At 55.2% G+C, this 21,097-nt stretch overlaps 1 protein-coding gene across 10 annotated transcripts in view; it reads left to right on the top strand.

The window, feature by feature from the left end:
* The window catches only part of PPP6R2 (protein phosphatase 6 regulatory subunit 2), a 100,134-nt gene extending 79,286 nt beyond the window's left edge, over positions 1 to 20,848 (top strand). For 6 of the 10 annotated variants that reach the window (XM_046646156.1, XM_046646157.1, XM_046646162.1 and 3 more), the window contains 16 exons: positions 380 to 506; positions 1,624 to 1,776; positions 6,813 to 7,016; positions 8,581 to 8,645; positions 10,606 to 10,721; positions 12,608 to 12,693; positions 13,086 to 13,166; positions 13,569 to 13,666; positions 14,523 to 14,580; positions 14,774 to 14,898; positions 15,056 to 15,219; positions 15,666 to 15,828; positions 15,917 to 16,005; positions 16,618 to 16,780; positions 18,760 to 18,978; positions 19,062 to 20,845. In XM_046646156.1, the coding sequence (XP_046502112.1) occupies positions 380 to 506; positions 1,624 to 1,776; positions 6,813 to 7,016; positions 8,581 to 8,645; positions 10,606 to 10,721; positions 12,608 to 12,693; positions 13,086 to 13,166; positions 13,569 to 13,666; positions 14,523 to 14,580; positions 14,774 to 14,898; positions 15,056 to 15,219; positions 15,666 to 15,828; positions 15,917 to 16,005; positions 16,618 to 16,780; positions 18,760 to 18,978; positions 19,062 to 19,113 (1,963 nt within the window). In that variant the 3' untranslated portion in view covers positions 19,114 to 20,845. Of the gene's footprint in view, positions 1 to 379; positions 507 to 1,623; positions 1,777 to 6,812; positions 7,017 to 8,580; positions 8,646 to 10,605; positions 10,722 to 12,607; positions 12,694 to 13,085; positions 13,167 to 13,568; positions 13,667 to 14,522; positions 14,581 to 14,773; positions 14,899 to 15,055; positions 15,220 to 15,665; positions 15,829 to 15,916; positions 16,006 to 16,617; positions 16,781 to 18,759; positions 18,979 to 19,061 lie in introns of all 10 variants that reach the window. The other 4 variants (XM_046646158.1, XM_046646160.1, XM_046646159.1 and 1 more) reach the window with 4 other exon arrangements.
* The last annotated feature ends 249 nt before the right edge of the window (positions 20,849 to 21,097 follow it).

Here is a 21,097-nt window from a genome sequence, read left to right as displayed (position 1 = left end):
TATTTAAAGTTTTTTTTTCTGTAATGGTCATGTATTACTTTAATAATTGGAAAAAGTGTTTAAATAAAGATCTCAGAGAGGTTAGCTAGAAAAAGCCAGAGGGAAAGTGGGGGTCAGTCCTGTCTGCTGTTTCTCAGCTGAAGAGTGGGGACAAGGGTGAGTATTTTCAGAGCAGGGGGAGGGGAGCAGAGATGGTTCCAGTGAGTGTGGCGCGCCACCAGGCCATCTGGGGCGCCGCCAAGGGGTGGCGCTTTTGGCTGGAATGTTTCCTAAGGCCTTTGGCTCCATTCTCTTCTCTCTGTACCAGTCACCAAACCTCTCTTGAGCCGTGAGTGGAGATGTCCCCTGTGTTTGCATCTTCTGCTTTCCTCATCCACAGGACAGAGGGCTTGGTGGACTCCTTTTCTCAGGGACTGGAGAGGTTGTGCACTGTCAGTGGCAGCATCCTGCACGGCATTGAGCCACGGCTGAAGGACTTCCACCAGCTTCTGCTCAGCCCTCCAAAGGTAGATGACCTTAAATAGCTGTTGGGTGACTTTGGAGACTGTAGGCTAGCATGATTTGCAAGCAGAGGACCCCACAGTGTATCTAGGATGAGTGAATACATTCAAACACTGCTGTTCCCAGACCCTGACTTGAGAACCACCAGGCAGATGCCAGAGGTGTGTTTTCAGACCCCGGTCTACTGACTGGCCATCTCTGCTCTTAGGTGAGGCCTGGGAGTTGGACAGTTTGCAGTCCCCCAGGTGACTCCTGTGTTTTGAAATAGGGTGTCTCCTGAGAGCCCGAGAGTTCACTGTAGACCTGCCTTTGAGTTGGGGGCACCCAGCCAAGGGTCACGGGGTCCCAGAGGAGGCCCTTTGCTCACTTCAGAAGCTCTGAGCAGTGCTTGGCTCACATTGAGTTGGGCTCACTCCCTCAGCACCTTCAGTCCCTCAGTTGCCACCCAGGGCTGCCCTCCCACCCGCTGTGAGCCCCTCTCCCCAGTCACAGCCTCTTCCCCTATCCTTGGTGCTTCTCCTTAGCACCCACCATGATCTGCTGTACTATCTCTTTATCAACTTGCTTATTGTCTGCCTCCCCCACTAGAAAGTAAGCTTCATGAAGGCAGGGATTCTGAAACAATCCATTAATGAAAAAGTAGATGTGTTCTGCTACATGGGCAGGATCAGAAAATACCCGCATCCAGTCTGACAAGGCTGGCTTTGTCATCAGTCTCCGATAGTGTTCATGGAGTGTCTGTTAGCTCCATGTCCCAAGACTGTGTCCCTAGACAGAGCTAACCCCATCTTGGACACATCTCTTGGGCTGGCAGGCTGAGACCAGAATGCCCTGGGCTTCTGGGAGCAGCAGACTACCCTCACTCACTCTTTGGTGAGGCCCTGAGGGGAGCAGTGAGGTTCTTAACCCCAGTGATTCCTCATTTCCTCTTGCAGGCAGTGTGGCCTTGAGGAACCCCCCCCCCCCCCACACACACACACACACCCCTACTCTCCCCAGGCTGGGCCATGTCATGGAGTAGCAGCCCTGGCCCTTTAAGCAGTTGGCACCTGAGCTAAGAGAAGCCAGGAGTGGCCACGCTGATAGCAAGGCTCCAACTGGGCAGGGCTTCTGTGTTTGCAGAAAAAAGCAATCCTGACCACCATCGGTGTGCTGGAGGAGCCCCTGGGGAATGCCCGTCTGCATGGTGCCCGCCTTATGGCTGCACTGCTGCACACCAACACCCCCAGCATCAACCAGGAGCTCTGCCGACTCAACACCATGGGCTTGCTGCTGGTGAGTGGGCACCACTGCCAGCCCTGCCTGTTTGTCCACGTCTCTTGCATGGTCCAGGGTAGGTGCAGCAGGACAGGGTCCATCAAGGGCAGGCAGCTGGCCCTCAGCACCTGGATGAGGGTCTGCCCAAGGGGAGGCTCTGGTTTAGTCCTAGAACAGGCACAGTCTGGGCAGAGAAGCCATTTCCTGGACCCACCCCAGGCTTGAATGACAGTGGACTCCCATCGGTGCAGGCTCACAGAGAATTTCCCTGAAAGCAGAGGGCAGATTTCTAATCCTCTTTGAGGGAATGGGGTAGTATGATCCATCTTCTTTCTGGTTTCTGACCTAAGATAGAACTTTCATTGTAGCTCTTCACCATAAAATGCCCTAAAAGAGCAGTTCCTGGTATCCCACAGTGGAAGGTCACCTAGCAGTTTTTGTCAAAGCCAGTGGGAAATGCCCCTCCATTCAGCTTCTGCCACCCAGTTGCCTTCAGCCATCCTGGGTGTCTGGAGTCTGAGTGACAGCAGAGCAACACTGGCTGTGGACAGCAGGCTCTGCTGTGGAAGGAGTGTGCTGCTGGGAAGGGAGCATTGCCATAAGTGTGCACCACGGGCAGATGCAGTCCCCATGCTTCTCTTGGGCCTTGTCCTTGGGCCTCTGCTCCCAGGAAGCTGAAATTTCTTGAAATTTACATCTTAATCCTGGAAGGAGTCTGCCTTGGAACTGGACCTGAGGTACCAACTGCCTGCGAAGTTCTTCCAGCATTTAGAAGTCAGTTGGGCACTACTGTGACTGTAAAATCCCAGATATGGATCAGGGGGCAATTATGAGACCTTTCCTTTTCCTCTCTTCAAAAAAATATTTTCTCTCTCTCCCCTCCCCCCCTTTTTACTTTTATTTTATTGTGGTAAAATATATATCACACAATTTACCATTTTAATAATTTTTAAGTGAGCAATTCAGTGACATTAATTACATTCACAGTGTTGGATAACCATTACCACTATTTCCACAGTTTTTTCATCTTCCCAAACAGAAACTCTGACCTTTAAGCTGTCAATCCCCCTTCCCCTCCCCTAGTCCCTGACACCCACTATTCTACTTTATGTCTCTATGAGTTTGACTCCTCTAAGTGCATCGTAGAAGTGGAATCATACAGTATTTAGCCTTTTGTGACTGGCTTATTTCACTTTGCATAATATCCTCAAGGTTTATCAATGTTGCAGCTTGTGCCAGAATCTCCTTCCTTTTTTAAGGCTGGATAATATCCAATTGTATGAATAGACCACATTTTATCTGTTCATTGGTTGAGAGACACTTGGGTTGCTTCCACCTTTGGCTATTTTGAATAATACTGCTATAAACATGGTTATATCTGTTTGAGTCCCTACTTTCACTTCTTTTGAGTGTATACCTAGAAGTTGAATTGGTGGGTCATATAGTAATTCTAGGTTCAACTTTTTGAGGAACCAACAAACTGTTTTCCTCAGTGGGTACGCCATTGTACATTCCCACCAGCAATGTATGAGGGTTCCAATTTCTCCACATCCTCAACAACACTTGTTTTCTGCTTTTTTGATAATAGCCATCCTAATGGTTGTGAAGTAATATCTCATGTTGGTTTTGATTTGCAGTTCCTTAATGACTAGGAATATTGAGCACTTTTTCATGTGCTTTTGTTGGCCATTTGTGTATCTTCTTTGGAGAAATGTCTGTTCAAGTTCTTTGCCCAGTTTTGAATTAGGTTGCTTTTTTTTTGTGTGTGTTGTGGGAGCTCTTTATATATTCTGAATATTAAACCCTTATCAGATATATAATTTGCAAATATTCTCTCCCATTCTGTGGGTTATCTTTTCATTCTCTTGATGGTGTCCTTTGACACACACAGTGTTTAATTTTGATAAAGTCCAGTTTATCTTTTTTTCTTATATTGCTTGTGCTTTTGGTGTCATATCCAAGAAATCATTGCCAAATCCACTGTCATGAAGCTTTCACCATTTTCTTCTAAGACTTTTATAGGTTTTGCTCTAATAGGTCTTTGATCCATTTTGAGTTAAATTTTATGTGTAGTATAAGGTGAGGGTCCACCTTCCTTCTTTTGCATGTGCATATCCAGTTTTCCCAGCACCGTTTGTTGAAAAGACTGTCCTTTCCCCATTGAATGGTCTTGGCCACTTCTTGAAAATCAATTGACCATATATGTGAGAATTTATTTCTGGACTCTCTTCTGTTCCATTGATCTGTATGTCTGTCCTCATGCTAGTGACATGCTGTTTTTTGTTTCTGTTTTTTTCTCCCCAAATCCCCCCGTACATAGTTGTATATTTTAGTTGTGGGTCCTTCTAGTTGTGGCATGTGGGATGCCACCTCAACATGGCCTGATGAGTGGTGCCATGTCCGTGCCCAGGATCTGAACTGGCGAAACCCTGAGCAGCTGAAGCAGAACGTGCAAACTTAAGCACTCGGCCACAGGGCCGGCCCCTGCCACACTGTTTTGATTACTGAAGCTTTGTAGCAAGTTTTGAAATCAGAAAGTGTGAGTCTTCCAACTTTGTTCTTCTTTTTCAAGACTGTTTTGGGTTTGGGGGATCTCTGAGATTCCATATGAACTTTAGGATGGGTTTTTCTATATGTACAAAAAAATGCCATTGAGATTTTGATAGAGATTGTATTGACTCTGTAGATTGCCTTCGGTAGCATTGTCATCTTAACAAAATTAAGTCTTCCAATCCATTAAAACAGATGGCTTTCCATTTATTTAGGTCTTTAATTCCTTTCAGCAGTGTTGTATGCTTTTCAGGGTAGAAGTCTTTTACCTCCTAGGTTTAATTTATTCCTGAGTGTTTTATTCTTTTGGATGGTGTTGTAAATGGAATTATTTTCTTAATTTTTTTCTTTGAATTGTTCATTGTTAGTGTATAGAAATGCAACTGATTTTTATGTCTTGATTTTGTATGCTGAAACTTCCCTGAATTTATTTATTAGCTCTGATAGTTTATGTGGAATCTGTAGAATTTTCTACATGTAAGGTAGTGTCATCTGTGAAAAGAGATAATATTACTTCTTTCTTTCCAGTTTGGATGCCTTTTATTTCTTTTTCTTGTTTATTTGCTCTGGCTAGAACGTCCAGTACTGTGTTGGATAGAAGTGGTGAGGGGCCAGCCCGGCGGCACAGTGGTTAAGTGCACACGCTCTGCTTCAGCGGCCCGGGGTTCACCAGTTTGGATCCCAGGTGCAGACATGGCACTGTGTGTCAGGCCATGCTGTGGTAGGCGTCCTGCGTGTAAAGTAGAGGAAGATGGGCATGGATGTTAGCTCAGGGCCAGCCTTCCTCAGCAAAAAGAGGAGGATTGGCAGCAGATGTTAGCTCAGGGCTAATCTTCCTAAAAAGAAAACAAAACAAAAAAGAAGAGGTAAAAGCAGGCATCCTTGCCTTGTTCCTGATCTTAGAGGAAAAGCTTTCAGTCTTTCACTACTGAGTATGATGTCAGCTGTGGGTTCGTCATAGGTGCCTTTTATCATGTTGAGGAAGTTTCCTTCTGTTCTTAAGTCTGTTAATGTTTTTATCAAGAAAATGTGTTGAATTTTGTCAAATGCTATTTCAATATCACTTGAGATGATTATGTCATTTTTGTCCTTCATTCTTTTAATACAGTGTAATACATCGATTGATTTTTGTATGTTGAACCATCTTTGCATTCCAGGAATAGATTCCACTTGGTCACGGTGTATAATCTTTTTAATACACTGCTGAATTTGGTTTGTTAGTATTTTGTTGAAGATTTTTCATGTGTGTTAATAAGGGATGTTGGTCCATAGTTTTCTTTTGATATCTTTGTCTGGCTTTGGTGTCAGGGTAATACTGGCCTCATAGAATCAGGAAGTGTTCCTTCTTATTCAAAGTTTTGGAAGAATTTGAGACAGATTGGTATTGTCAGTTCGTTTTTAAATGTTTGGGAGAATTCACCAGTCAAGTTGTCTGGTCTGGGCTTTTCTTTATTGGGAGGTGGATGTGACTCTGTGTTGATGATAAGGTAACACAGTGAAGCCACCTCCAAGGTCGCTCAAGGTCACACAGGCAGCGAAGGTGAAGCCAGGATTCAAGACTGTTTCTGTGTAGGAGAACTGTGTCAGTCAGGTGGACTTCCTGCCTTTATTCAAATCCCCAACTCCCTGATGTGAAGGAGGGGCCCAAACTCTTATCCCAAGGTGGAGTCTATACCCCATCCCCCTGCCCCATCTTTCCACCCTTCACACACCTTCCTCCTCCTCTGCAGGTAGCTGAGGGCCTGGTACACAGGCTGCTTTGTGTGAGGTGGCCATGGGGGCGCAGATAGGCATGTCTGTGTCACCCTACCCTACTAGTACCTCCCTACTGGCTTAAGGGGTCAGAGATTCAGGGCCAGGCTGCTGTGTCCCCCGCCCCAGTCTGGAAGAGGCTGTGGGAGAAGGGGTGCAGCTGTCTGTATTTGGCCTCCTCTGGGCTTCAGCCTGTGCAGCTTAGGTTTGGGCTCCTCCAGGTTCCCTTGGGGAGTGTGCACTTCTTGATTTCATGTTCCCTCCTCCATAGAGTCGCTAGGTATTTGAGAATTTAACACACAGATTCCAGTAACTCATGGGTCAAAGACAAAAATCATAAAGGAAGAATAACAGAAATACTACAAGATGTGTAGAATTTAACTAAAGTGGATTTTACAAGGAAATGTACAGCCTTTTAAAAACACACTGGAAAAGAAGGAAGGCTAAAAATTAATGAGTTAAGCATCTAAGGACAAAGGGATAAACAGACAGGAAGTATTCAGATAAGAGCAGAGATTAATGAGACAGAAACAGAGCAGCAGACTGGAGAGGGAAGGGCAGGCGGCTCTTTGCAAAGGTTCCTAACAGAGAGACGATCCTGAGGAAATGCCCTCAGCATCTGCCTGGCCATCAGACAGCCAGGAGACAGCCTGTGGGAATGGTGCGCTAGGACACCAGTGAGCCCCTAGCTCTTGTGGGCCCGTCATCAGAAGACCAGTCTGAGGACCTTCCTCTTTCATCTGTCTACCCAGGACCTGTTTTTTAAGTATACCTGGAATAACTTTCTGCACTTCCAAGTGGAGCTATGCATAGCCGCTATTCTCTCCCATACTGCCCAGGAGGACAGGGCAGAAGCCAGTGGACCCCAGAGCAGGGTTGAGCCTCTGCCTGGGAACAGGGACTCAGAGGCCCCCCAGCCTGCCGCTGGCCACCCCGAGAACACAATGGTGACCCATGTAAGTTCAGCCAGTGTCCTCCATATTGCTGCATGTCCTGTGTGTCGCTGCGGGCTCTGTGTGTCGCTGTGTGTCCTGTGTGCTGAGCCCTGCCTTGCCTGTGTGGATGTTAATGTTGAAGCAAGCCATCTGTGGCCTTCCCTGCCCTGCCCTTGTGCTTTTTCTACTCTGACTCTCCTGTGACATGGGTTTGCTGCCCTCCTTTTACCCATGAGATAGGAAATCACAAAGAAAGTGTCCACATTTGCCAGGGCCATAGTGCTAGTACAGTGAGGGCGTGGGAGGAACGTTTGCACCACGTTGATCTGGCCCATTGTGGGCTGTAGCCCACCAGAAGCGGGAGGGAGCCAGCTGGATGCTGCCCTGGAGCTTCCTCCTTCCAGGCATTCTGCCATGTTGGGTTTGCTGTTCTCAGGATGAGGCCGTGATGGGAGTATGCAAGAAAAAAGAGAGAGAATGCATTTCATGGGGAAACTGTCTGGGATTCTGTACTTTTTGAAACTGTGGGCATGAATCCTCCATGCACACTCTTCTCTTTCTTCTTTACCTGGCACTTTCCTAGTTGTCCGTGAGCACTTCACACAAAGCCCACCAGTGAGACCACTACCCAGCTGTGCGCTCACATGGCTCTTCCCTGGGCTGTGAGCAGGCACACACCAGGTGTCCGAGACTGGGTCTTGTTCTCTCTCCAAAACAGCTAGTGTCGTGCCTAGGAGAGAGTAGGCCTTAGTAAGTGTCTGCTGAAGAAGAGAGGAGGGAAGCAAGGTCTTGGGTGCCGGGAGCAGGAAGAAGCAGCACAGAACCCCCTCCCTGTGCTGAGGAGCGTACCTGTGAACGCTTCCCCGAGAAGGCCAGGGCTGTGAGGGGACGGCCCTGCCCCTCTGCTGGCTACGAGACTCGGACAACAGGAACAGAGGCTTGGAAAGGGGGCCCCTAGGTGTCTGGTCAGAGACCTCACTCCTGCCTGCCTTTGACAAGTGTCCTTTTTACCTGTGGTGTGCAGGCTTGAGCTGGATCACAGCCCAAGGGTAAACACTAAGGGACAGGCAGTTTCAATGATGAGAGCCACACGGGTGGGAGCGTGCAGGGGCTGTGCAGCCAGCAGGGTCCCCATCCACATAGTGAGGCCACGTGTGGGATAGATGTACGAGTTGGGGCTCAGAAAAAACATGGCAGGGACAGGAGACAGCCTGTCAGGACCTCGAGGTGAGAGAAAGCACTCGGGCCCCCGTCCTTTCTTCTGGATAGAATAGGTGGGAGAGTGGCCAGAGGTAGAGGAGGAGGTGATGGAGAGACAGGAGGAGGCCGAGCAGAACAGGAATGTCTTGTGTGACCCTGGTCTTCACTGGGCGGGCTCTCAGCAGCATGCACCTATTGGGGCCTGGGCAATGCCTGTCCTGGTGTTTGGTGGGAACCTCAGGACTGGGCTGTAAAGGTGTCACCACCCACAGAGAACTTGGTGCTGATGTGCCTGCTCACTGCCTACTAAGTCCACTCAGTCCAGGGGTGGATGGAGGGGAGTGTGCAGCCTTACAGACCCTGACCAGTGCTGCCTGTCCCCCAGCTGTTCCAGAAGTGCTGCCTAGTCCAGAGGATCCTGGAGGCCTGGGAAGCCAATGACCACACACAGTAAGAGCCACCAGCGTGCTGCAAGGGGGTCCACCTGAGGGCTTGGTGTGGGCCCCAGGCGGCCAGGGAAGGGTTCAAGAAGAGGGTCCTGCTGCTGGGGAATCAGCTATAAGTGCTGCCTGGGGAAGGCCAGGGCACAAGGAGTCGACCAGGAGAGATGGGCAGAGTGATGTGGGGCCTGGGCCGTGGTCAGAGCAGCCTCGGTCCTGGTCCTATTCCTCGCTGCTGCCTTGCACTAGCCCCTGGTTCCCTGGGCCCTCTCACCCTCCTCTTCCCTCACCCATCCATCAGCAGAGACCCCAATCCTAAGCCTATAACGCATCCCAAATCCTCCCATCTCCCCTTCCCAGCCACCAGCTACTTCTCTTACTAAACCTTCAGACCCTTGAAGGAGTGTCCAGGCCACTTCCTGCTGCTTTCCCTCCCCACCGGGCCTCTTGTCATGTGAACAGCTGGGATCTTTCTGAAACACACAGATGCTGTCACCGCTGCCTGAAAGTCTGGACCACCTAGGTCCCTGGTGTGGCCTGCAGGGTCCAGTGTGGGCAGCCCCACCCTTGCTCTGCCCTGCCGAGTGCTGCTTTCTGACCTCAGCTGCTTCATCCCTCCCGTCCTGTTCTTACTGAACCCACCAATTTGTGTCTGCTCTGGAATATACAGTACACTGTACAGGATGGAGCCATCCGTCCTTCCCCTGAGCCTGATCCTTGTGGTAGCCAGTGAGGCCCTGTGCTGAGCCTGCTCTTGTACGTTCTGCGCATGTGTGGCTTGGTCAGGGGAGGACCACCACTGTCACTGAGGTTAAGACCCACAGTGGGCTGTGGGCAGGCCTGTGAGCCTGGACACTTGGCCCTAGCCAGCCTCAGCCCAGCCCTCCTGCACCCTGGACAGCTGCTCAAGGCCTCCTACTCTCATCCCAGCCTCATCTTTGGGCTGGTCCCGCCAGGCTCTCTCCTGACCCCTTCCCCTGTCAGGCCGGGCTCCCTGACTGGAGAGCTCGCCTTTGGTCGCTCTTCTGGGGTCATTTCAGGCTCTTAGGAGAGAGAACAAGGTGGAGAGCAAGCTGTGTGCTCTGTGATCAAATGCTGCGTCTCTGGACAGGGAAACATTCTACATCTGAGGCTCTTCCTACCAACTTGGGCTTTAAGAGTTGCTTTTCTGTGGTGTCGTGTGTGTGACGGATGAGAGGTTAAGCAGAGCCATGTGTTCGTGGCAGCATGGGACATACAGGTGGAGAGAAGCCAGGATGTGCACTTCCAGGCATAGAGCTCCGTGAGGGGAGGCCGCATGCAGAGCTAGAGAGCCCTCCATCCACTGTCTTCCTGCTGTTTTGCCCACTGGGTGGCAGCCCCGCTCTGGCCCTGCCCAGTTCTGGGCCCCGTGTCTGTTTTTGATCTTCCCAAGAACTTGGGGCACAGTAGGTCAGCACTTGTAGAAGGGATGCATTTTTATTTTAATCTATGTCTTCTGCTTCACCGGGTGTTCCCTTGGGTCAGTCACTCGGCTCTAGGTGGGGCTGGGAGGGGCTCTGGGAGTAGGGACAGCCAGAGGTGTCTGAGTACGTGTCGAGTGGTGCAGCTCTGGACCAGGCCTGCAGCACAGGCAGAGGCTGAGCAGGCCCCACTGGCGTGGAGGGTTGCACAGTGCAGCGTGGGGAACGTGAGCTGTGTGGCCCACAGTGCTGGGCTCAGCTCTTGCCCCACGGCTGCCTCAGTTTTTTCATCTGTAAAGTGGGGGTAGGAGCAGTGTCTGCCTCATGAGTATTTCTTGAGAGTGAGCTTGGAGTCTCTAGAAACATGTCCTGCAGACAAGGCTGTGAGGAGGGATTCGCCTGAGGGGGTGGAGGGCCTGTGGAGAGGAAGCCACAGTTGGATGGCTGTGGGTGGCAGGGCCTGGGGCCCGGGTAGACACACAGTGAAGAAAAGCCGGGCAGCCACCCTGATACTGCCGTCACTTTCAGGGCAGCGGGTGGCATGAGGCGTGGAAACATGGGCCACCTCACCCGGATCGCCAACGCCGTGGTGCAGAACCTGGAGAGGGGCCCCATGCAGACGCACATCAGCAAGATCATCCGAGGTGAGCCTTTCCTGCCCTCGTCACCTTCCTGGTAGCGGGAGCCCTGTTCTGGGTGTCGCAGCCTGAGGCTTCCCCGGCCCCCTGCTTCCTGCCCTCTGCCCCCTGCTCTCCGGTCCCTCAGCAGGTGATAACTGCACTGGTACCAGGACCGTCAGCTCACCTCATGGGATCTCCTCTTGGGGTAGGCCTGAGTCTCACCCAGACGGCAGCTCTGTTGGGCAGTCTCCTTTGCCAGAGACCCTGTCAGGTGCCTGTTGGGCAGTTCAGACCTCCCAGGCCGGCATTCAGAAGCACAAGCGTTGCCAGGTTCACCCCCAGTCCTGCCCAATGCCCACACTCCTGCTCCACAGCCTAGCTTTGCTCTCAACTCAGGTGGCTTTGGGGACCTTCCTGGCAGAAGTCTGGGGAGCAGGGGAGGGGCTTCTGTTCCCTGAGAGCAGGTGTAGGGCCCAGCCAGACACAGCCTTCTCCTAGTTGGGCCTCTCTTCTGCCCTCAGCCTGCCTTCTGCATGGTGCTCCAGGGCTGCTGCCCCGACCCCCCAAGCTGAGGGCCTGTCTCCCATGCCCCTTCCCGGCCCTCTACTGTCCTGGGCACACAGTGTGCAGCTCCTGGGCATCTGGCTTCCTAGGCTGAGCTAAGGGGGACCCAAGGGGGTCTCACTTCAGACGGGGGAAGGCAGGCAGCTCAGAGGGCCCGTGTGGCATCTCTGGGGGGAACGATGCCTAGGCCAGCCTGAGCAGGGTGTGCCAGGGTGCCAAGAGGCACAGGAGCTCGGGGGAGACAGGCAGGTGGACTCAGAGATGGCCAGGAGGTAGAGTGCTCACGGTTAAGTGGAGGAGGGCCTGAGGTGATGGAAGGCAACCACCCACAGAGGCCAGGACCCCGAGGGCCGGGGAGGAGGGGTGGTTGTCATACCAGCTTCACGACCAGGACAGTCTCTCCCCAGCCCTGTGTGGGGGCCTGAAGACAGGGCTGGCCAAGGGTTCTGATGGATGATTGTGCTCAGTGAATGGTGTTTGCACGAAGGAGTGAGTGCCATGTAGCAGGCCCCCACAGGGTGTGTGAGAAGACGGTCGCACTGCTGCCGGGGTGCGCTAGGGTTCCATCTGGAGGCCATGGGTGTTATGAGCCTGGAGCAGGCCTAGGGCAGGTGCTGGGGTTTGTCCTCGTTGTGCAGCTGAGGAAGCTGCACCACAGACGGGCAAGTCAGTCATGCAGCAGGTGTGGCTGTGGCAGGCATAGACCTGTGGCCTTACTGGACTGGCCTCCTAGTTGCCCCCTTGGGTGATCTCAGGCATGGTCACAGGGGCAGGTGTGAGCCGAGGAAACTCCAGGTGGCCTCCCAGGACGGAAGGAAGGGGTGTTCTCAGTGGTCTCTGGACTGGGGTCAGGCCCACTGGTCTATTGGCACCTGTGACGAGGGCGTGCGGGCCCAGGGAGGTGCGTCCACAAAACAAGGGCAGACCAGAGTGGGTGGGAGCCCAGGTTGGGGGTGAGGAGCAAGCAGGAAGCTCTTTGCCATGATCTGTTTCTGGACCATGAATCTTTCTCGGTCTCTGGCCTCCTCAGAAAAATAGACACACATAGGCTTGTGGGTTGTGCTGAGGTGGGCCTGTGAGTTGCTTTTCCATGGCAACCTTGCTCTGTGTGTTCTTTGTGTCTGGGAGCTCCTGGGGTTGGCTTGTGTGCCAGGTACGCTCAGGGCTCTGCCACCTGCTGAGGTCAGTCTCAGTCCTCATGTATCCTCTTGACCCCCAACTGCCTTAGCCTTCTTCCCTTCTAGCAGCCCTGAGACGTCACCTTGGGGCCCTCCCACACCCTTGCAGGACTAGGGTGCAGCTGCCGGCTCTGTCCCCAGTCTTCACCAGGTGACGTTCCCTTGTAGGGCTTCCTGCGGATTGCCGCGGGCGCTGGGAGAGCTTCGTGGAGGAGACGCTGAGGGAGACGAACCGCAGGAACGCCGTGGACCTGGTGAGGGGCCCGGCTCCTCGTGCCGCGTGACGCCGGCTGACGCTGCAGCCACAGAGGCAGCGCCATGCCTGGGGGGCATGCTCCTTTCTGCTGATTGTGCATATGTGGGCCCGTGTGGCCCAGGAGTGAGCGGTAGAGCCTCTACTTGGTGTCTGGACACAGACCCCTCCTGCCGCAGTCCCCAGCCTGGCTGAGAGTGAGGGCTCCCGAGGCCCTCTGAGCAGAGCTGGTGTTGGCCCCTCGGTCCCTTCCCTGTCACATCAGGAGCCCTAGTGTGTTCTCAGAGGGCTCCTTGTGCCTGAGACCCAGTGTTCCCCTGCACTGAGGGAGGGGCAGGTTAGGCACCAGCCCTGGGGTGCAGGGCTCATGCCCACCCGCTCTGGCTGTTTCAGGTAAGCACCCACCACCTTCACCCCTCGAGTGAGGATGAGGACATGGAGGGCGTTTTCCCTAACGAGCTGTCCCTGCAGCAGGTGCGTGTGGCCGGGCCCTGCGCACCCTCGGCCAGGCCCTTCCCCACGGCCTTGGCCGCGCCGAGGCCTCTAGATCTTCCTGATGGCGTCTCACCAGCCTGCCATGGGAAGTAGCCAAAGGGAGAGGTGCTCATCCCCACACGGCCTGTGCAGGGAGGGGGACGAGGGTGCAGCCTCCACTCACCCTTTCACTAGGGGAGGCCCCCAGAGCCACTTCATATTGATGAGACTCTTGGGGACATGTTGGAAAAATTTAAAGTTAAATAAGGCTGTCTAGATGTGACCACATGTGACCGGTGCCCTGAGTGGTCAGGATCTGGGAGAAGCTCCTGAAGCACAAGCAAGATTTTTCTAAGAGCAGCTCAGGTCTGAGGCCTGCCCTGAGATGCCCATCTCTCCCAGGCTTTCTCGGAGTACCAGGTCCAGCAGATGACGGCCACCTTCGTGGATCAGTTTGGCTTTAATGACGAGGAATTTGCAGACCAAGACGACAGTGTCAAGTGAGCCCACCAGGACATGCCAGGGGCTGTGGCCATCTTTGCCACGGCCTGGCTGTCCACCCCGCCAACCCTTCTCCAGTGGGCATCCTATGTCACTCAGCACCACCGCCCCCATGCATCCCAGCCCCAATTTGAGCCTCTACCCTCCCACTCCCCTGTCTTCAGTTGCTTAGGAAGGAGCTAGGCTCTGCTCACAGTCCCAGGTCCCAGGCCTGCTGTTTGGTCCTGCCTGGCCCTCAAGGCCTTCATGCCATTTCCTCAGCTGAAAGCCAAGTGTGTCCCACCATGCAGAGCTGCTGTGAGAGGGGCTCAGCCAAGCGTGGCCCCTATGGCCCCTGAGACACCCTTAGGGAAGGCAGGTTGTCACCTATGCAGACCAGGGACACAGAGAGGGCCAGGGCAGGAGCCACCTCCAGGCTGCTCTATCCAAAGATGGAAAGAAAGCAAGTGAGCGTGACAAGGGGCAGGTGTGGAGAGCTCTGTCCCAGGCCCACCTGCTATACCCACATTACATCACACCCGCTGCCTGGGAGTAACATCCACATTCCTGGATGTGGCCATGGAGTCCTGGTCTCGGGCTCTGCCTTTGCCTCTCTAGCCCTGGTCACTGCCTACCCTGGGCGGCAGACTCCCTCAGGGTTCCATGTGGCGTCACCTCCCCCTTCCCTCTCTGGGGCACTCAGCCTGGCTCCCCTCGGCACGTTGTGAAACACTGTGTCCCCCATGCAGTGCAGCTCCGCCTGGTGTCCCTCCAGGGTACAAGCGAAAGCACCTGGCACGTTGCCGGCTGAGGTCTGCAAGACAAGCCCAGGGCAGCCCTGGCAGCGAGATCCTGAGCGTCTCCATTCTCTTGCAGTGCCCCCTTTGACAGGATCGCAGAGATCAACTTCAGCATCGACGCTGACGAAGACAGCGTGAGTCCCTCTGCTTGGGGCTTGTTGGAGATGGACAAGGGGACATAGTGGTGGGTGGCAGCAGGGGTAGGAGAGGCTGCTCCGTGGGAGCCCTGCCTCCCCAAGCTGGGCAGGCCCCATCCTGCAAACCCTGTGTCTGTCCAAGCCCCTCTGGGAGCTAGGTGGGGCCACGTGGGCACTCTTTCTCTCTCAGCCCAGTGCAGCTCTGTTTGAGGCCTGCTGCAGTGACCACATCCAGCCCTTTGATGATGATGAGGATGATGACATCTGGGAGGATAAAGAGACACACTGTACCACCCGAGTGACAGCCAGAGCCCGGTATGGGGCCCACCCATTTTCCCCAAGCCTCCCTGAGGAACAGAGAGGCCCTGGGACACTGTGTGTATACCCCAGTCCCGCCCCAGCTCTGATGCCCTGGGCATGCAGGAAAGGACTCTCTGGGGGCCTGCTGCTCTGACCATACATCTCCCCCTAGATTTGGGGGCCCTCATACCTCAGAGAGCTGCTCAAAGAACAGCCTGGAGCCTGGAGGCCAGGATGGGAAGGAGGGCTCGGAAGCAGATGGGGATGCGGCTCGGGCAGGCACCCCTCCGGCCACTCCCCAGAAGGAAGGTCCCCGCATGGAGGGTGACCCAGAAGGTAGACACTAGGAGCTTGTGGTCAGGGCTGGGCAGGAGACTTGGGTGGGGACACTTGGGGTGACAGAGGATTTAGTACACTGGCCCATGCATGGTGGGGCTGCCATGGGCCGGTCTCCCGTTGACCCCGTCTGCACGCACTTTCAAGCAGACGTTTCTGAAGGTGGTGGCTTTCCTGTGCCCGTGACTACAATGACATGGGGTTGGTGGCAGGTGCTTTGGCTCAGCGCTTGGTGGTCCCTGTGCCCCTGTTGCAGTTACTCTCAGCCACATCGTCATGGCTGGTGGCTGGTGTCTACTAGTTCTGTCGGTGAAAGCACACCCTGGTGTGAAGGCACTTCTTGTGGGGCCTCCATGCCTGGCCCTATCTGGGCCACAGGGCTCTCAGGGTGGGTGGGGCCAACCTGCTGGTCAGGGGGCCTGGACCAGTGCATCTCCCCCTGGCAGGTGCCACGTGGACAATGTTCGATGAGCCAGTGAGCTCAACGACGCCAGCTCCAGGAGTGGCAATGGACGTGGGTTCCAGTGTGTGGGCAGCCAGCACCCCCAGCGCCTCAGTTCTGGAAGAAAAAGGCTGGGCCAAGTTCACTGACTTCCAGCCTTTCTGCTGGTGAGGCTGGGCGGGCCGGGAGGCAACCCCCTCTGTCTTCTGGGGTGGCATCTCCCCAGTGCAGGCTCAGACTCAGCCTCATCTGCAGCTCCGAGTCGGGGCCCAGATGCAGCTCCCCAGTGGACAGAGGCCGTGGCGATGCCCAGGGTGGCCCGAACCAGGGCCGAGAGAGAACTGGTGAGTAGGAATGGCTCCACGGCAGGGACAGGAAGAGATGGCTAAGGCCTTGGGGGCTCCCTGTCTCCCTGGTGATATTGGGGTTTCCGTCATGCTTAGGGGACTGGAGCAGCCATGTGCAGACGGGGGCCCTTCAGCCCCAAGCATAGGCAACAAGGTCATCAGGCTGCCCTCAGAGCTCAGGTCTGACTGGCCCACACAGGTCTGTGCTGCCAGGGAGTGAGGGCCTTCCCGCTCTGGGCCAGTCTCCCCAAGCCCTGCCATGTTCTCAGCACAGATCACACACGTGTATTGTGCCATCTCAGTGGCCGTTCTGGGGCCTGTTCAGAGCCCTTGGCCTTTGGAAGCCCCCAGACTCCCTCAGGGCCATGTGGGGTGGGACTTAGAAGCCCCGAGGCTGAGTAGGGGGCCTCCCTTTGATGGGGACTGTCCCTTTTTATGCTTCTTATGAATGTGCAGATCACATGCACGTGGCAGGCAGGATGTGGGACAGGTTCTGTCCCAGTTTTGCAGGCTGAAGCTGTCGCATGCTCCACGCAGGTTTGGGGGCCCTGAGCCATGCCTGTGGCCCCATCTATCCTCACCAGACATCACTGGCTCCTTGTCTTACAGTTGGCCCAGCCTCCCCATGTGCCTGGAATGTGTGTGTTGCCAGCAAGGCCTCCCTGGTGGCCTCCAACAGCGACAAGGATGAGCAGAAGGTGGTTGGTGCCTTGGAGGCTGTTAGCATTGTTCCTGGCCGGGAGGCCTCCCCACTGCCCACATCAGCCCCCAGGTGTGCAGGCCAGGGTGGGCGCAGGGCCCCAGGTGCACATGGAGGTCTGGCTGTCTCCAGCACTCTGCTTGCCCTGGAGCAGGCCAACCCTGCTGCCATGGTGGCCCTGTGACTCCACGGAGGCCGGCTCTCACCGGAGGGACACTTGTTCGTCTAAGTGGAAGCCGGGGGTGGGAGGGTGCTTCTTCATTTGTGAATGGTCATTGAGACAGAGCACAGGGCCTGAATGTCCCACCCCAGGGACTTGGGAATGGAGCCGCCCCACCTACTGGCCTCGTTGGAGAAAACAACCAGCTTTGTGGGGTTCTGGTCAGGCTCAGCCACCACCCCAGGATCTGGGGTTGCCTGGGATGGTGGGGAGGGGGGCGCAGCCTTTATCTCACCCTGCGTGTGCCGAGTCCCAGACACATGCCCACCTCAACCAGGCACTTGAGATATGCCTGACACACTTGGGCAGTAGGTTGGGGTTGTCTCGACTTCACTTGGGGCATCCGAGGCCTGACCAGGGACGTCCTCCCTGCAAGCTCAGCCCCATGCGTTCCACCTCACACACAGGAAGAAGGTCCAGGCCTTTGGAATCCATTGATGGACAGATGACCCCTCCAGAGCTGGGTGGTGGTGGGAGGACAGCTTGAGGAGTGGTGTGCTGTGGAAAATAGGGAACAAGTGGCAGGTGGGCTGGCAGGGATGTGAGAGAGAAGGTGGTGTTAGAGCCAAGGCTTGAAGGGACAAGGGGGCAGGTCCCTGGCCAGACCCCATGTGGAGGGGATAGGAGTGGTAAGTGGTGGTATCGTGCACACGGGGTGGCTGTTGCTGCGTGGAGGCTCATTCAGGCTCTCCTTCCCCCACAGGTGGGAAGGCTGGAGCCTTGCAAGGCCCCACTAGCTCTCCCACCCCAGTGGCCTTGGAGGGTCCCTCGTGGTTTGGGGGCTCAATCCACCCCGTTGGTAGGTGTCCATCTCACTCACAGCACCCTTGTCCCCAGGACCCCAGAGGACCTGGCTGGCTCTGCCAGCCCTTGCCCTCAGGGTCTGCAGCGGGGGCGCAGCCCTGAGGAAGTAGGGCCAAGGCTGCATTAGCGACTGTTGAGAGGGGCCAGGTTCATGCTGACGCTGTGATACACGCGAAGCATGTGCCAGGCGAGGGGCGAGCGGGAGCAGGGTTGTCTCATTCCTTCTTATGAGTGGTTTTGTTCCTTCCTAAAGTTTAGAATCACTGAAATTGTTAACACCTTTTTGTAAGCCCCTCAAAACCAACTCTGCTCTGAAAAGCAGGTAATGTCATTCTGAAAGCAAGCTGTCTGCTTCCACAGGGCTGTCTGCATGAATCTGTGGCTTGGAGCCCTTGGGGCCCAGGCAGCCTGCAGCTGTGCCCCAGTTAGGGCCGCCCTGGCCCACACAGGCTTGCATCTCCAGGCTCTCAGGGAGTCTGTTTCTTATGCTGCCAGTGGCCAGGCTGGACAGCAGGCTGTCCTGGCCTCCCCCAGCACAGGCTGCGCCAGCTCCCAGAGGTCCTTGTAAGGTTGGAGTTGACATGGAGTGGCAGGAAGTGCTGGGCAGGTGTGGGCTGGGTGGGGAGCTGTGGGTTCCCCCTCCTCCTGGGTTGCAGCAAGAGGGCCTGCACCTCATGGGAGGAAGCATTCTGTGAAGACATGGCCTGGGGGCCGTCCAGGGAAGTTCCTTGGGCCGCGTGGTCCACAAAATAGCAAGGGTTGCTGGGAGCACCAAGGGAAACATGTTCTGGAACCAGGTGGGAGTGGGGACCATTTAAAGAGACCAGACATGGCGGGACCAGCTCAGGATGTGCTGCCTGGAAGGAGGTGAGGCCCCTGTGGATGAGCGGCTTGTTCTTGGTGTTTGGAACTTAAGGGGGTGTGGGGTGGGCAAAGCCGCCTGCCCAAGTGCGGCCCCTGAGCCGCCTGTGGTGTGGAGCCGCCCTGGGGGTGGCCCAGGTCACCAGAGCCCATGTCTTCCACACAGGGCTGAGTGTGGTGCCAGCATGCTGCCAGACCTCGCCTCCCCTGCACCTGCAGAAGTGACCTCTGCCCCAGCTATGGCTGGCCCCACCCCGGCAGTCTCTCCTGTGCTGGCTATGGCCATCCCCCCGGGGCCCATGGTGGCTATCACCACCACAGCCCCACCCACGGCCAGCCCAGCTGTCTCCACAGTGGCCACCCTGGGGTCAGTGACAAAGGACAGGTGAGCAGGTCCAGCCAGGGGAAGGGAGCTGCGGGTACCCTTGGGCCTTGATCGGCTCCAACCCCCTACCCTTCTTCCTGCAGGAAGATGGATATGCCGCCGCCCACAGGAGCCACCCTAAATGGCCCCGTGTGACGCTGCTGCCGCCCAGCCATGGCGCGCCCTTAATCAGAAAACTACCTGGTGATGCAATTTGTCTTTTTTAATTTAATTTAAGTTAATTTTAAAATAAATGCTGCATTGGTAAAGCTGGCAGTTGGAACCGGTCAGAAGGCCCAGCTTCGTCTCTCCTGCCTGGCCCCACACACAGCAATAAGGCCTCAGATGTGCCCTCTGCCTGCGGGAGCCGGGGGCCACAACCCCAAGACGCCATGAGGACTGAGGGCTGTGACGTCACAGGCTCTGAGCCTCCATTTTTACTGATTTTTTAACAAACACAGGAAGAGCCGCGTGTTTGCACTTTGTATCCAGCCGCAGTGAAGGGTCTCCCCTCCTCTGGGGACAAATGCAGGTCTGGAGCTGGGCTGGACCAGACAAGGTCTTTGCTGCCCAGTGGCCCGAGGAGCTGGCCTTGAGCCAGGCTGCAAAATTTGACTGCCTTAAAAATACAAGACCCTTGCCTGGTGGGGATGCCCCGGCCCCTCATGCCCCAGTGTATGGTGGGGGCACCTGGCAGGAGGTGGGTGCAGTGGGTGCAGAGACTGCCTGCAACAGTGCTGGGTGGGGTGGGGTCTGCACCTGTTGGGAAGGGCAGGGCCGCATCGTCCTGGAGGGGTCTGCAGGATTACTTTATGTTGAGTCCATTTTTATGATAATCTGACAGGGCACCCAGAAACCCAATTCCCAATAAAACTTGTGTTATTACTGACAAAATGGCGTACTCCTAAGCTGCAGGCCCTGGAACCCCAAGCTGGCTGGTGGTGGGGGTGTTTTTCTGCTGCCCCCAGGCCCATCCTCATGTCTCAGCAGCAAGTGTCAACACCTGAGTGAACACTGAGTTTCTCTCCATGAAACAAGTTCTGCGTGGGAGCTCACGAGTCAAACATGTGGAGCTATTGCTGTCCCCAGAAGGCCATCCCGTCCTCACACTTGCTTGGACAGAGGGGCAGCATGAGGCAATACCTCACCGCCAGTGGGGTCTGTCCTGGTTCCTCACAGCCAGGAGGAGGGTCTCCCAGCAGTGTCTCCATCTCTCTTAAGAGGTCCTAGTCCTGCACTGACCTTGCCCTTTGGCCCCTGCTTTGGTGACATCTCACCTCACCACCTCTCCCTCAAGAATAGCCCTCAGCCCCCACGTGAAATGGTGCGGGCACAGGATTCCAGGCTTGTGGGTTTCCTGGGTATTGGGAACCTTGGTCTGATGGCCAGCCACATGGTCTGGGGAGGACCTGGGTGCTCTCCTCACAGGCCACCGGAAGTTACTTGGGGGTCCTCCCTATGCCTGCACTTGTGTCTCACACACCACCATCCCCTCTGTAACCCAGATCCAGTGGCCACCAACCCAGACCTCTCGGATGGTCTCTCGGCCTCTGTGAAGGCCACACTGCCATCCCGCCCACTGTCTCCCCTGCCCCTAGCTGGCACCTGTTGCATGGGAGGTGCTGGTCCTGGTGAGACTTGCATTTGAATGGGAAAGGAGACAAGCAAGAAATCCCAATGATGACCCTTATGCCAAAGACCAGGGTTGGGGCAAGGAGGTCAGGGTTTGAGGCAAGCCCCAGGGAAGGGAGAAGACAGGTGTTTGGAACCAAGTTCACAGAACTGAGCAGCTGTCAGGTCCCCATGCCCCACCTCCCATGTGTAAAGCCGTTTCCCAAATTCTCAAGGCCACTCGCTCTCTGGGGAGCCCACCTTCCTCAGGATCTCCCTCCCAGACCCTCCCACTCCATCCCATCCACTGTCATCTGACAAGATCAGCAAGTCTTGACCCCATCCTCTAGCTACTCCCACTCAGTCTGTCTCTCTGGACTCTTGAGGTGGGAGGGGCGTCACACAAATGACCAGTACCATCTCTCATTATGGGAACTGCCTTCTCTTCGCAATGTGCCCCGAGGTGGCCACCTTCTGCTCAGGGGCTGCTTGGGCAAGGAGGGGGATCTTCCTTTCGGGCTGTGCTAGC

This window comes from Equus quagga, chromosome 19 (assembly GCF_021613505.1).
Source record: "Equus quagga isolate Etosha38 chromosome 19, UCLA_HA_Equagga_1.0, whole genome shotgun sequence".
Classification (NCBI taxonomy): domain Eukaryota; kingdom Metazoa; phylum Chordata; class Mammalia; order Perissodactyla; family Equidae; genus Equus; species Equus quagga.
Note: the sequence above shows the minus strand (reverse complement) of the source record. Positions and strands in the feature narration are given on the sequence as shown.